The 14,073-nt window shown below is 38.8% G+C and overlaps 1 protein-coding gene across 1 annotated transcript in view; it reads right to left on the bottom strand.

The window, feature by feature from the left end:
- The window catches only part of Xpr1 (xenotropic and polytropic retrovirus receptor 1), a 155,273-nt gene that overhangs the window by 122,227 nt on the left and 18,973 nt on the right, over positions 1-14,073 (bottom strand). The window contains exon 2 of the mRNA XM_059281110.1: positions 2,038-2,089. Within this exon, the coding sequence (XP_059137093.1) occupies positions 2,038-2,089 (52 nt within the window). The remainder of the gene's footprint in view (positions 1-2,037; positions 2,090-14,073) is intronic.

The raw sequence follows: 14,073 nt of genomic DNA, 5'->3' as shown, positions 1-14,073 counted from the left end.
TTTTAAAATAAAATTTTCACTTTAAAATAGTTTTAAATTTACCAAAAGGTGACAAAGATAGTACAGAGTGTTCCCATACACCCCTACCCATTTCCTATCATGAGCATCTTATATAACAGTTTATCACAATTAATAATTAGTAATAATGATACATTATTAGTCAAAGTCCATAATTTACTCAGATTTCCTCAGCTTTTACTTTTTTATATCTATGGTAGTTATTATTATGTAACTTATATATAATTATTAAAAGCTTGCTCTGGTGCTACCTCAAATCTTTTCAAAGATTATGTTTAGAGAATAAGGCAAATTCAGAAATTTTATAAATATTCTTTAATCTTAACAATAAGCTATAAACATTTAACATGTCTAAATAAAATGATACAGATACTACTTATATTCAATTCAATAGTAACATTTTAAAAGTAAATGTCCAATAAATACTATTAAAAAAAAATTCTTTATATATGACCAAATGTGGTGACACATGCTTATAATCTCAGTGCTCAGAAAGCAGAGGTAGAAGGATCCAGTTGAAGGTAGTTTGGGTTATCTGGTGAGTTGAGGCCAGCCAGGGTTATATGGGATTCTGTCTTTTAAAAAAAAAAAAAAAAAATCCTTATATAAATAAACTAACCAAATTATCAATGAACTTAAGAAACCTACTAACCTACTGGCTAATTAATGTCTAAAGGAGGGTTAGTATTAACCACCTAACTTTACTGTGGTTATACAAATATATATGAGAATCACTGGGAAATGGTTTAAAATTGTAAAAATTAATACCTACCCCTAGCATTACAATGCCTATGTTCCATCCCAAGATCCTATCTCAATTAGTTTGAGATAGGGACAAAGCGCTACTTTTTTTTTAATTGTTTGTATTAAATAAAAAGACCCTCAGGTTTGCTGCACATGAGATATAATTGGTAATCACGAGTTTAAATAAAAATATTCCTTTCTGGCACCAAAGCTTTTAACTCTACTAAAACTTACGGTCTGTGGGGAAAAGAAAAAGAGAATGAAGAGAGAAGTACTTTTTACATATCATCACGTCCTAACAAATATTTTTCCCTTTAAAAATGTTGAAGCTTAGGGGCTAGTGAGATGGCGCTGCAGGTGAAGACACTTGAGGCCAAGTCTGACAGCCTTAGTTCAATCCCTGAGACCCACATAGTGACCTCTGTGTAAGCATACAATGGCATGCCCCACTACTGCCATACATAAATGAAAAAAATGTTGAAGCTAAAATCCTGTTTTAGACCTTGTTAATACAGCGTCATGTACTATATAAACAGAAAAGTTGTACTGGTCTAACTAATTATGGACTAAGACTGGATGGATGGATGGATGGGTGGATGGATGGGTGGATGGATGGATGGATGGATATAACACTGAGGGAGGAAGGCAACAGAAAAATCTCAGACTAAACCAGTATGTATCACAGTCCTAAGATGATGTGTTTGTCAGTTTTTTTGTCACTGTGCCAAATATCCAGGACAAACTATTTAAAAGGAAGAATGATTTATTTCGGCTCACAGTTCCTGAGGCTTCAGTCCATGACTGGCAAGCTCTGTTGTTTCTGGGTCAAGGATCACAGTAGGTAGCATCTGGTGGAACAAAGCAGCTCAGTGCATTGCAGAACACTGAGAGACTAGAAGGCGCTCAGGATAAGGTCTGTCATTCCAGGGCACATCCCCAGTGATTTGCTTGTTCCAAATAGGCCACAGCCTACCTCTAAAAGTTGCCACAACTTCCTACAATGTGTCACCAACTAGGATCAAACCTTTGCATATGATCCTATGGGAAGCACATCATATAAAATAGTAGATGACTCAAGAATAAGATGTATCACAAGCATCCAAGGTTAAATGTGGAGCAGACAAACAAAAGTTAAAATTAAAAAAAAGTATCAAACCAAAATAGACATACATAATAGAGAAAGTTATAGTATTCATTTCATAGTCTGATGTTTAAAATATTCTTCCTTAAAAAGAACTTTTTCTGTGACTAAACCTAGAAGTTAATTCACCTTACCTTCGACAGAAGGTGCCTGGTCCTGAGCTGAATACAGCATATCCTTGAATGCCTATCAGAAAGAAAGAAAAATAATACAAGAAATCACAAATTAAAGTTATATTAAAAGCACGTGAGCTAAACAATTTTTTCACTAGTCAGTAACATTTAATTTCCTAAATTAAAATTTTAGTGAACTATTTTAGGTAACTTTAATAATCCATCCTGTATTGTGCAATCTTTAAGATGAGTGCTCATTTATATACTTAAAAGGGCATTGGAAAATGAAGACATACCTCAAAAACCCTCCGGATTAAGAACAATGTGGAAAATAGAAGAGATTTCATGAGAGGTCTGAGGGCGGGTGGCGATGGGAACATAAGCGATGAGGCTGGAGGGGACTGTACTGGAGAGTATTGAAAGAGACTACTGGAAAGGGTGGAGCAGGGGGATTTGGGGTCAGGTAAAAACCTGGCACGAGGGAATCTCCCAGGATAACCCCAGCAGAGCCAGGCGGATCTCTGTGAGTTCGAGGCCAGCCTGGTCTACAAAGCAAGTTCCAGGAAAGGTGCAAAGCTACACAGAAAAACCCTGTCTCAAAAAACCAAAAAAAAAGGACTCCTAGCAATCATGCATATGTAGCCTGAACTGGCCATCTCCTGTGACCAGACTGGTGCCTAGCCCAATTGTCATCAGAGTTGTCATCCAGCAACTGATGGAAACAGATGCAGATTCACAGCCAAACATTAGGCAGAGCTCAGGGAATCCTGCAGAAGAGGGGGAGGACAGATTGTAGGAGCCAGAGGGGTCAAGGACACCACAAGAAAACCCACAGAACCAACTAACCTGGGCCCATAAGGGCTCACAGAGAATGAACCGAAAACAAAGGAGCCTGCATGGGACCGACCTAGGCACTCTGCATATATGTTACAGTTGAGTAGCTTGGTCCTCTTGTGGGACTCCTAACAGTGGGAACAGGGGTTGTCTTTGACTCTTTTACTGGCTTTGGGGACCCTACTCCTCATACTGGCTCACCTTGCCCAGTCTTAATACATGGGAAGGTGCTTAGTCTTACTGCAACTTGATATGCCATGTTTTGTTGATACTCATGGGAGACCTGCCTATTTTGGTAAGTATATATACATATATGTTATATGTATATTTCTAACTCCTGCCCTTTCCTAAACAGAAAAGGAAGAGTATATTGGGGTATAGGAACAGAAGCGGGAGGGAAGAGGACCTAGGAGGAGGGGGGCACTGCAGCCAGGATGATAGATAGATAGATAGATAGATAGATAGATAGATAGATAGATAGATGTACTTTTTAAAAAGGAAAAAGAAAAAATGCCCTAAAATGGAGTGGCTCAGTGGATGGACATATGATCTCAAGCCCGATGACCTGAGCTCAATCCTTTGGATCCAAATCCTAGAGAGGACTAACTCCTGAAAGTTCTGATCTGCACATGCCTGCATATGCACATGCACATTAAATAAATAAAATGCAATAATAAGAAGATCCTAAAGATAAACACTGGACCTACATAATAAAATGCAAAAAAACTAGAGAAACTCTGTAGCCTGAGCTGGCCTCCAAGTCATGGCAATCCTGGCTCTGCCTCCTGAGTGCAGGGACTGCAGGCTTGAGCCACCATACCTAATCCCCAGAAATCTTCCTGGTTTAGATATAAATGTTTATTAGTGGAACTCTGAAAAGCTTAGGGCTATAAAAAGAACAAGGATTTTATAGTTTTTCTCCCCCAAATTACATAGTAGATTAGCTAACAACCATATTTAGGTAATTTGGATAGTTACAGTGTAGTTTCTCAATAAGTAGGTTGGGAACCAGTATAAGAAGCATTTCTCAGGCCAGAGATGAGAGATGGCTCAGCAGGTAAGTGCCATTGCTGCTAAACCAGACGACCTGAGTTCAAACCCCAAGGACCCACATGGGAAAAGAAGAGAACCAACTTCCCAAGCTGCCCTCTGACTTCCACAAATGAACTATGGCACATGCTTCCCTGCTCCAAAAGAATAAATAAAATGTTTTAAAAAGAAAGAGCACTAGTTTAAAGAACAGAGAGTTGCCCATATAAATCAAAATATTTAACTCATTAAGTGGATAAGGTTCCAGAGATGAAGAACTAGCCATAAACTTAGTGACTTTAACCACTTCAAGTTTCAAACACAGCTAACTACTGCCAATTCCCAAACTGGTATATGACGGAGTTCTTCAACCTTAATATAATTGACATTTGAGACTAAATAATTTCAGAGGAGGAGTTCTCAGCATCTCTAGTGGCATCTAGAGACACCAGCATCAATCCTCACCTCCCAGCTGTGATACTGCTAAATGTCTCCTGGCAAGCAAAATCACGCTTCCCCAGAACCACCCGCCCACAGTTTTCAAGCATATAAATACTGAAAAGGAAGAAATAAACCTCCAGAGTGGCCCACTCTTTAAAGAGTATTCACATCTAGCACATTATAGTCTTCCCAAGTGAATTTACTATTTGCTTTGCTTTAATAATTAGTCTGTTAGTTCCACATCTGTCCAGTCTAACTACAAAGATCTCTAACAAGAAAATTTAAAATTCTTAAATTAATTCAATTTTGTTCACTTTGTTTTATAAAATTTTAAGAAAATTACCTATACAAAAACTTTATGTTTAAATGAAAAAAATATTCAGTAAGATTCACTGTATAGAATTTGAATAGCAATATAATAACACCGCTGAGGTATAATAAAAAATACTATTTGGTCTTTATGTATAGTTCTTGGCTGGCACTCATGAAACCTTGGAATTTACTGTTTTTTACATATTGAAATCATTCAAGGGGTAGGGGTTAGAGGAGAATCTCAGACAGCTTCACGATGGGGGCGAGCCAAAGGAAGTAACAAAAGTGACTACAGGGTTAAAACTTTCAGCCCCAGCTCCAAACTTCTGGGAAGGGCAAGGTGTTGGAAATAAGTTCAATCGCCTCCCTATACATAGTCAACCATGCCTGTGTAGTGATACCTCCCAAATGTGTAGAAAAGAGAGTGTCTTGAGGTGGGGGAGAGGTATTGGAGTTTCTTTTCTAGGTCCTTGAAAACGGAAAATTGCTAGTCATACACGTGGATGGTCAGGAGGATAGTTCAACTTGTATGTAGACTATTGTCTTTCTATTGGTTTATGTTGATACTGAGTCTCTATTGGACGAGTGCCGCCTAGTGTTCTCAGAACTGTCTGCACAGCATCTGTTGTCCATCTTTGTGTCTCAGGGGTCCAATGTAGATCATGATTATTTATGTAGCAAACTCAAGACGCAACAGATGTTAAAAGATGGTACAAAGTATCTTCTTTGATCATAATATAATGAAATTAGAAATCAGCAAAAAAAAATAGAACTGCAAAATTCTTAAGATGTGGAAATTGAACAATATTCCCTTAAACAACTCATGGATCAAGCAAGTCACAAAGTAAATTAGAACAGGAAAACACACATTTATGAGACACAGTGAGAGCAGCAGAATTTGCCAAGGGGTAAATTTATCCCTACAAAAGCTCAAAGAGTTCAAACCAACCACCTAACTTTACAACCTAAGGAATTATAAAAAGAGGAACAAACTAAATCCAAGGCTAGCAGAAGGAAATAAAATTATTAGAGTAAGCAAATGACATAGAATGGGAAAACAAGAGAAAATCCAGTGAAAGCAAAGATGCTTCTTTGATAATCTCAACAACAAAACTAGCAAAGCTTTGGCTAAGTAGATTAAAAAACCAAAACCTGAAGTTAGTAAAATCATAAATGGATGCGGGGGCACTGCTACAAGTTCTATAGCAATAAAGGGACACTATAAACAATTACACACTAAAAATTGGCTAAACCAGATAAACTCCTAGAAATGTATAAAACCTACCAATATAAATCACAAAGAAACAAAGTCAGAATAGATAATATAATGAGTAAGAAAGTTGAATCAATACTAAGCTTCTTCAAATGTTTACAAAAAAGAAAAAAAGAACACGAAAGAAAATTTCCTAGCTCCTTCCCAGTCAGTATTACCATAACATCAAAGCTAAAAACTACATTCCAAGGGACTACAGAGATGGCTCAGCAGTTAAGAGTACTGGCTGCTTGTCCAGAGACCCAGGTTCAATTCCCAGCATCACCTAATCGGCTGTATATCTCAGGTCCAAAAGGGAGGGAGGAAGGGAGGAAGGGAGGGAGGAAGGGAAGAAAGGAAGAAGAAAGGGAGGGAGGGAGGGAGGAAGGGAAGGAGAGAGGGAGGAAGGGAGGCAGGCGGAACTACAAGGAAAAAACTCACAGCAATGAGTATCTCTTATGAAAGCTAATGCAGACATTCTCAACAATACACTCAACAATACTCAGTACATAGAGCTTGTCTAGCACGAATAAGACCCTGGGTTTGATTTCTAACGCCAAACATAGCCCACCCTACCCCTCCCACCAACCCCACCCCACACACACACACCAAAAATATGCCATGCCTGATTCAAAGGACTTCAAGAGGTATTTCTCCAAATAAGAGATACAAAGAGCCAATAGCCACATGAACAAATGCTAACGTCACTCATCATTAGAGGATATGAAACAAAGCCACAGCAAGACAGTGTTACTATCACGACAGCAACAACAGCTGTTCTTGGTAAGAATGTAGATACTTGTACACTGTTGGTGGCAATTGTTGGTAGGAATGTATACTACTGGAGAGAATGAAAAATGGAGAGGCTAGGGAAATAGCCCAGTCGATAAAGTACTTGCCCCACAGGCGTGAAAACCTGAGTTCAATCCCCCGGACTCACTTAAAAATGCCCTGCACGGCAGTGTACAACTGCAATCCCAGCACAGGGGAGGCAAAGACAAGGAGGATCCAGGGGATTTGTTGGGTCTGTCAGAATCCACCAATCAGATTCAATGAGACATCTACCTCAAAAAATAAGATGAGAAGCAATAACGAAAGACACCTGACATCAACCTCTGGACTTGAAACAGATGTGCATACACACAGCAATAAACAAAAAAACCCCAAAGCTATCAAGTTATTTAGAAACTAAAACAACTGAAAATAATTATGTCTGAGAATCATTGTTTAGGTGACTGCTTTGCATATATGTTAGAGCTAAAGACACAATACCAGTCAATAATTGTCTAAGTCACTTTTCCTTATTTCTGTGAGGTAACACTTGACAAAAGCAGTTTCAGGGAGGGTGGGTTTATTTTAGCTCAGTCTGAGAAGATACAATTAATCATTGTGGGACAGCATGGTGGTGGGAAAGTGGCACAGCTGGTCACATTCTATCGGATCAGGAGGCAGAGGGAGATGATGCTGATGCTTAGCTGGCCTTTTCTTTTATCCGTTTTTATTCAGTCTAGACCCCATGCCCATGGTGCTACCTATGTACCTTCACAGAAGGTTTCCCTCCTCAGTTAAACCCCTCTGGAAATATCCCTACTGAAACACCCAGAGAAGAAGCTCCTAGACAAATCCAAATCCAGGAAAGCTGAAATGAAGATGACGTCAACTTACAAGCACATCCCTTGTCAACATGACTTAAACTGACCACTTTAAATTCCACCCACCCCTGGCCCCCAAAGGCTCATACTCATAGTTGAATGAATATGAACACATATTCTTTCATTCCAACTTCAAATGTTCCCACAGTCGTTACAGTTTCTACATTATTCTAAAGTCTCTTCTTAGAGTCAAGACATTCTCTTAACCACGAGGCCCCGTACAACCAAAGCACAAATTACATACATCAATATACAATGACATAGAAAAAACATTCACATCCCAAAAGGAGGACTGGGAAGGTAAGCCTAGAGGGCAAACACTAAACCTTGCAGCCCCATGCCCAGCATCTGAAGATACTGATGAAATCATCTGTTCTCCAAAGGGCTTGGATATCCCACCCCTCCAGTTCTGCTGCCTACAGCACATACAGCCTCTCTTTAGCCAGCTCCACTCTGTACCTTCTGCTTTCTTTAGCAATGTTCCATAGTCCTACAGCCTTAAACATCCTAGTTTCTCCACTGCAAGTCAAGCTTCACCTTCACCACCCCATGAAATGGGCTCTCAAGGCACTTGACCAGATATGAAACAATTTAAAAACCATTAAAGGTGTATTGAGAAAAACCAGACCTTTTTTTTTTTTTTTGGTTTTTTGAGACAGGGTTTCTCTGTGTAGCTTTGCGCCTTTTCCTGGATCTTGCTCTGTAGACCAGGCTGGCCTCGAACTCACAAAGATCCACCTGCCTCTGCCTCCCGAGTGCTGGGATTAAAGGCGTGCGCCACCACCGCCCGGCTCAGACCTTTTTTTTTTTAAAAAAACATATTTGTCATTACCAAAAAGAGACATCTTTAGGTAAAAATAATAAAAACCCCATGCTGCATACATAATGCAGATAGTTCTAGTGTATCTGGTCAACAGGCAAAAAGCAAGCACTTAAGGTCTTCAGCTCCAATCTTTGTTCATTTCTTATTACTGGAATTTCATATCATTTCTTCTTGTTGGATGACCAAACTGGATGATGGTGGAGATGGTAAGCCGGCATTTACTCAGCTCCGCCCTGCTCAGCTTCGGAGCGGACGAATTCTCAGCTGGTGGATTGGCTGTTTTTGTCTCTTTGCCATTTTGTGGTTTAGGGTTCTCTGGGCGTCTTCGTCGGTAATTGAAGTTGCAGTGGTACCGACGTTGAGGTGGCTGCTGACCTTGGGTCTCGTCTCCTTGATTTTCCTTGTCCTCTTCATTGCCATCCTTTCTAGGCTGTCTTTGGCGAGGAGGGCCCTTGCGAAATCATGGTCTATAACCCCAATAAGACCTTTTAAGAAAGTCATATTGAAACCTAACTTAGAAATTTCCATGTATGTATATATACTATTATATATAGTCCATAATATATATAAACATATGCACATATGCATACACATATAAAAAGAATTAAAATGAGTTACCCTATACAGAACAGCAGTGTCCCCATTAAGTACCCAGGCTAACAAATAAAAATCCAGTGCCTAGTTTATTTCTTTTGGCATTGTTAACAAGTAAGATCCCATGGATCCCTAAACATTACAAGCTATTGACCATGTTATGATTGATTACCCTATTGCTGAGGACACCACTTTTCTTTTCCTTTTTCTTCTCTTCTCTTCTCTTCTCTTCTTTAATGGTGTTTCCCTCTGTAGCCCTGGCTGTCCTGAAGCTCCCTCTGTAGACTAGTCTGGCTTTGAACTCAGAGATCTGCCTGCCTCTCCCTCCCAGGTGCTGGGATTAAAGGCATGTTCCACCACTGCCCAGTGATACCACATTCTTGACTAATAGAACATGGAGAAAACCAAGATGGTACTGACTTGGAAGCTTCATTCTCACTGGCTAGCTTTTCACAGTGATGGAGCAAACCCCCATGCTGTCTTTCAAAAGCTGCCTTGGTCATGGTATCTCTTCACAGCAACATAAAAGAAACTGAGACAGCTTCCTTGAAAATCCCCTCCCTGCCCTTTACTGATTTCCTGACATCTATGAATATTTCGAATAAAACACGCTTATCTGAAGATTCAAATACATACACGCAAGCAAAATATTCATGAAACAAAATATTTGTATTCTTCTAAACTAGAGCCTTTGATGGGTGTGGTCTTTCCTATTGTCCCACTGCAAAAGTACAAGGTTTCTCCTTAATTGTGCTCATCTCTTCAACAACTGAAGATGTGTTTTCTCTGTACCCCCTTGTTAGAACTTGAACTCAATCATACTCCTTTCCTCACCAAACTTTCTCCTATCTTTCAGTTCCACTTGCTACTTTCTCTCCTATAAACCAGGTAAGAGCAGTAAGCAGTAACCACACCACAGGTGAATACTACCCTGTCTTAAAATGTCCTCTGCCAAACAAATTAGATACTTTTGCCTTAATTCTCACTTGACTTACCAGAATTTAGGCAAGCTGAAAACAGACTCTTTGCCAGAATATAACATGAATGGCCTCTAAGCAACTCCCCAATAGAATCATATCATTCCCTACCCCCCAGTTCCCTGTAACCTTAGAAGTCAGGCTTCCATTGTCCACATTTCTCCTGGAATTCTGATTTTCTGAACTCTTACCAAAATGGCCCAGTAAGCTCCACCTAGAGCATTGTAGGGTTTGTCTCTAGTCCAAAGCTCCAAACACTTGCACATTTCTCCCACAAATCAACTAACAACCAACAACTCACATTGTCAGGTTTATAATGGCAACAATTAGACTCTGTGTAATAATTTTCCACATTACTTTTTTGTTTTTTGCTGTGACGAAACAATTGACAAAAGCAACTTAAGGGGGGAAAGAAGTTAATGTGATAGAGTTCATCATAAAGAAGTTAATGTGATAAAGTCCATAGTAAAGAAGTTAATGTGATAGAGTTCATCATAAAGAAGTTAAGGTGACAGATTCCATCGTAAAGAGGTTAAGGTGACAGATTCCATCATAAAGAGGTTAAGGTGACAGATTCCATCATAAAGAGGTTAAGGTGATAGAGTCCATAGTAAAGAGGTTAAGGTGATAGAGTCCATCGTAAAGAGGTTAAGATGATAGAGTCCACCGTAAAGAGGTTAAGGTGATACAGTCCTTCGTAAAGAGGTTAAGGTGATACAGTCCACCGAAAAGAGGTTAAGGTGATACAGTCCACCGAAAAGAGGTTAAGGTGATACAGTCCACCGTAAAGAGGTTAAGGTGATAGAGTCCATCATAAAGAGGTTAAGGTGATAGAGGCCATTGTAAAGAGGTTAAGGTGATACAGTCCTTCGTAAAGAGGTTAAGGTGATAGAGTCCATCATAAAGAGGTTAAGGTGATAGAGTACACTGTAAAGAGGTTAAGGTGATAGAGTCCATCATAAAGAGGTTAAGGTGATAGAGGCCATTGTAAAGAGGTTAAGATGATACAGTCCACCGTAAAGAGGTTAAGGTGATACAGTCCACCGTAAAGAGGTTAAGGTGATACAGTCCACCGTAAAGAGGTTAAGGTGATAGAGTCCACCGTAAAGAGGTTAAGGTGATAGAGTCCATCATAAAGAGGTTAAGGTGATAGAGGCCTTCGTAAAGAGGTTAAGGTGATACAGTCCTTCGTAAAGAGGTTAAGGTGATAGAGTCCATCATAAAGAGGTTAAGGTGATAGAGTACACTGTAAAGAGGTTAAGGTGATAGAGTCCATCATAAAGAGGTTAAGGTGATAGAGTCCACTGTAAAGAGGTTAAGGTGATACAGTCCATCATAAAGAGGTTAAGGTGATAGAGTCCACTGTAAAGAGGTTAAGGTGATACAGTCCATCATAAAGAGGTTAAGGTGATAGAGTCCACTGTAAAGAGGTTAAGGTGATAGAGTTCATCATAGCAGGAAGGTACAGCAACAGGAATGTGAGGTAGCTGGTCCTGTTACATACGGTCAGAAAGCAGACAGGGATGAATGCTGTTACCCAGGTAGCTCCCTCTTTATTCCTTTTTATTCAGTCCAGAACCCCAGCCCATGGAATGGTGCCACCAACTGTCATGGTAGGTTTTCCCTATTCACTTAAACCTTTCTGGAAATGCCCTAACCAACACTCCTAGAGGTATGTCTTTTGGATGAAAATAAATTCAGTCAAGTTGCCAATGAAGATTACCATCAAATATATAAAAGTAATAATAGTTATATTTTTTGAATGCCTATCATCAGATATTATGAATATTTTAATTTACTATTTAATGAGAAACTTGTAAGTCTTCTTTAAGTATATGACTCTCATTTAACCAATTAAAGATCTGAGACTCAGAAAGGTTATTGAAGTACTTTGCCCAAGTATTGCTAAATATTAGTCACTTTACAATCAGCATTTCTTTGAGAAAGATAATAAATAGCTCATGATTGGGAGTAAGATCTTATTTCCTAAAACAAACGTCTATCTTGGCCTCAAATTTTTCTGATTGTTCCCATATTTCTAATTTTTTCCTGTGTCTTTAGTTTGGTTTTGGTTTTGGTAAGAAGCATGGTAAATCATCTCTAATACTCCTTGCCTCCTGGTAGTAGTGCTCATGTGCAACCCCCTCCAGTACTATAGATGGCAGGTTTGTGTAAGCAACTGAATACTGCAGGGTGCCAGGGTAGAACTTCCGAAGATAGATCTTAAGATATGGTGTTTTCCTTCTTGTTCTGTCTAGTATCACCCACTCCGGAGAAAGTCAGCCAAGAAAACCTCAAGTAGCCCTATCAAGATCTCCATGTAGTAGAGCTGAGGCCTCGTAAAAAGTGCAGCACAAACCTGCAAGCCCTCCGACTGAGCCATCCCACACTGCTTTCTCAGCTCCAGATAAGCACTGACAACTTTACAGAACCACATGATTAAGCCACTCCCAAATTCTTGCCACACAGAAATGAGACATGTTTATTAATTTAAGCCATTACATTTTGTAACAACTTGCCATAATGCTACAGATAATTAATACATCAAGCTAGATTTGAAAAAAAAAGTTATATAATCAAATGTACCTGTTAGTAGATCATAAGTAACATCTTTGGTTTGTTCTGATCAAAGTAGCTTAAATTTTTATTCCTATAAAATTAAAGACTATAAAAAAAAAAAGTGAGACTGGAGAGATGGCTTGTGGCTAAGAGTACTTGCTACTCCTGCAGAGGACCTGGGCTCACCTCCCAGCACCCACATCACATAACTCACAACTGTCTGTAACTCAAGCTCCAGGAAATCCAGCACTGTCTTATGGCCTCTGTGGGTACCTACACACTCATGGTACACAGACATATATGCAGGTACTCACATATATACATAAAATAAATAAATAAATAAAATCTAAAATTTTACATTAAAAACAAAATAAAACTATTGGTCAGGTGGTGGTGGCATATGCCTTTAATCCCAGCACTCGGGAGGCAGAGGCAGACAGATCTCCATGAGTTCAAGAACAGCCTAGTCTACAGAACTAGTTCCAGGACAGCCAGGGCTACACAGAGAAACTCTATCTCAAAAAACAGAAACAAAAGCAAAAGAACTATTGGGGCTGGGCAGATGGGTTAGCATTAAAAGCACACTGGCTGCTCTTTTGGAGAACCTGGATTTGATTCCCAACAACCACATGTCATACCATGACCTACTGTATATCCAAGCCTAGTGGATTTGATGCCCTCTTCTGGCTGTGGGTATCAGGCACACACATGATACAGAGACATATGCAGGTAAAACACTCATACATACAAAATAAAAATAGTTTAAAAATTAAAAATACAGAAAAACTATAGAAAGGAAAACTATGGCAACTTCAAGTTATTTATTTAGTGATAATGAAAAAAAAATATTCCTATGTCAAAGCTACCACTACTGTAATTTAACTTATATCAATTCAAATGCCCTTGAACAGTCATTCATAGCTGAGCTAGAACAGATCTGACAGAAGACTAAAACAACATGTCTTTGTCTACGACTCTTATTCTGATGAAAAATTAAAACTGATAAGATGCATTCTTCTACCGCTGACATCTATATGGCTCACTCATACATTCCTGGGGTACAATGTCACTTCAACCTTTATGAGCCATAGCATCCAACAAAGTATACGTTTAAAATGTATTTATAAACTATACTGACTCATCACTTAATTTTAAGTGCTAGCTGATTATTACTTTTATTAAACTATTTTATAGTGTTTCCAGTTTCATGAGATACCAAATTGCAAAGTCCTTTCTCAGTTATCCCAAATTTCATTATCTTTCCTTTTTAAATAAAATTCAAATCTCTTTCATTCACTAGGCACAGAAAAAATTTTCAAGGTTTTGCCTCCTAGGCTTCCTAAATATATACTATGACTTTTTAATTTAGTAAAATGTGTTGGATTTTTGGTCAAATATAATAGTTACCAAAATGTAACACTGCTAATTGCTCTTCTTAGTACAAGTTTGTCATCATATAGGGGTGAAAAGCCAAAAAATAAAAGTAAACTCAAAAGGAAACTAAATTTTACAAAGCTACTGCCTATATGCCTATAAATTCTCTTTTTAATCTAGTTTCAATGTTAAAACCCTTTAAGAGACTAG

The sequence above is a fragment of the Peromyscus eremicus genome, chromosome 15, assembly GCF_949786415.1.
Source record: "Peromyscus eremicus chromosome 15, PerEre_H2_v1, whole genome shotgun sequence".
NCBI classification, from domain to species: Eukaryota; Metazoa; Chordata; class Mammalia; order Rodentia; family Cricetidae; genus Peromyscus; species Peromyscus eremicus.
This window is presented reverse-complemented; position numbering and strand designations above follow the sequence as displayed.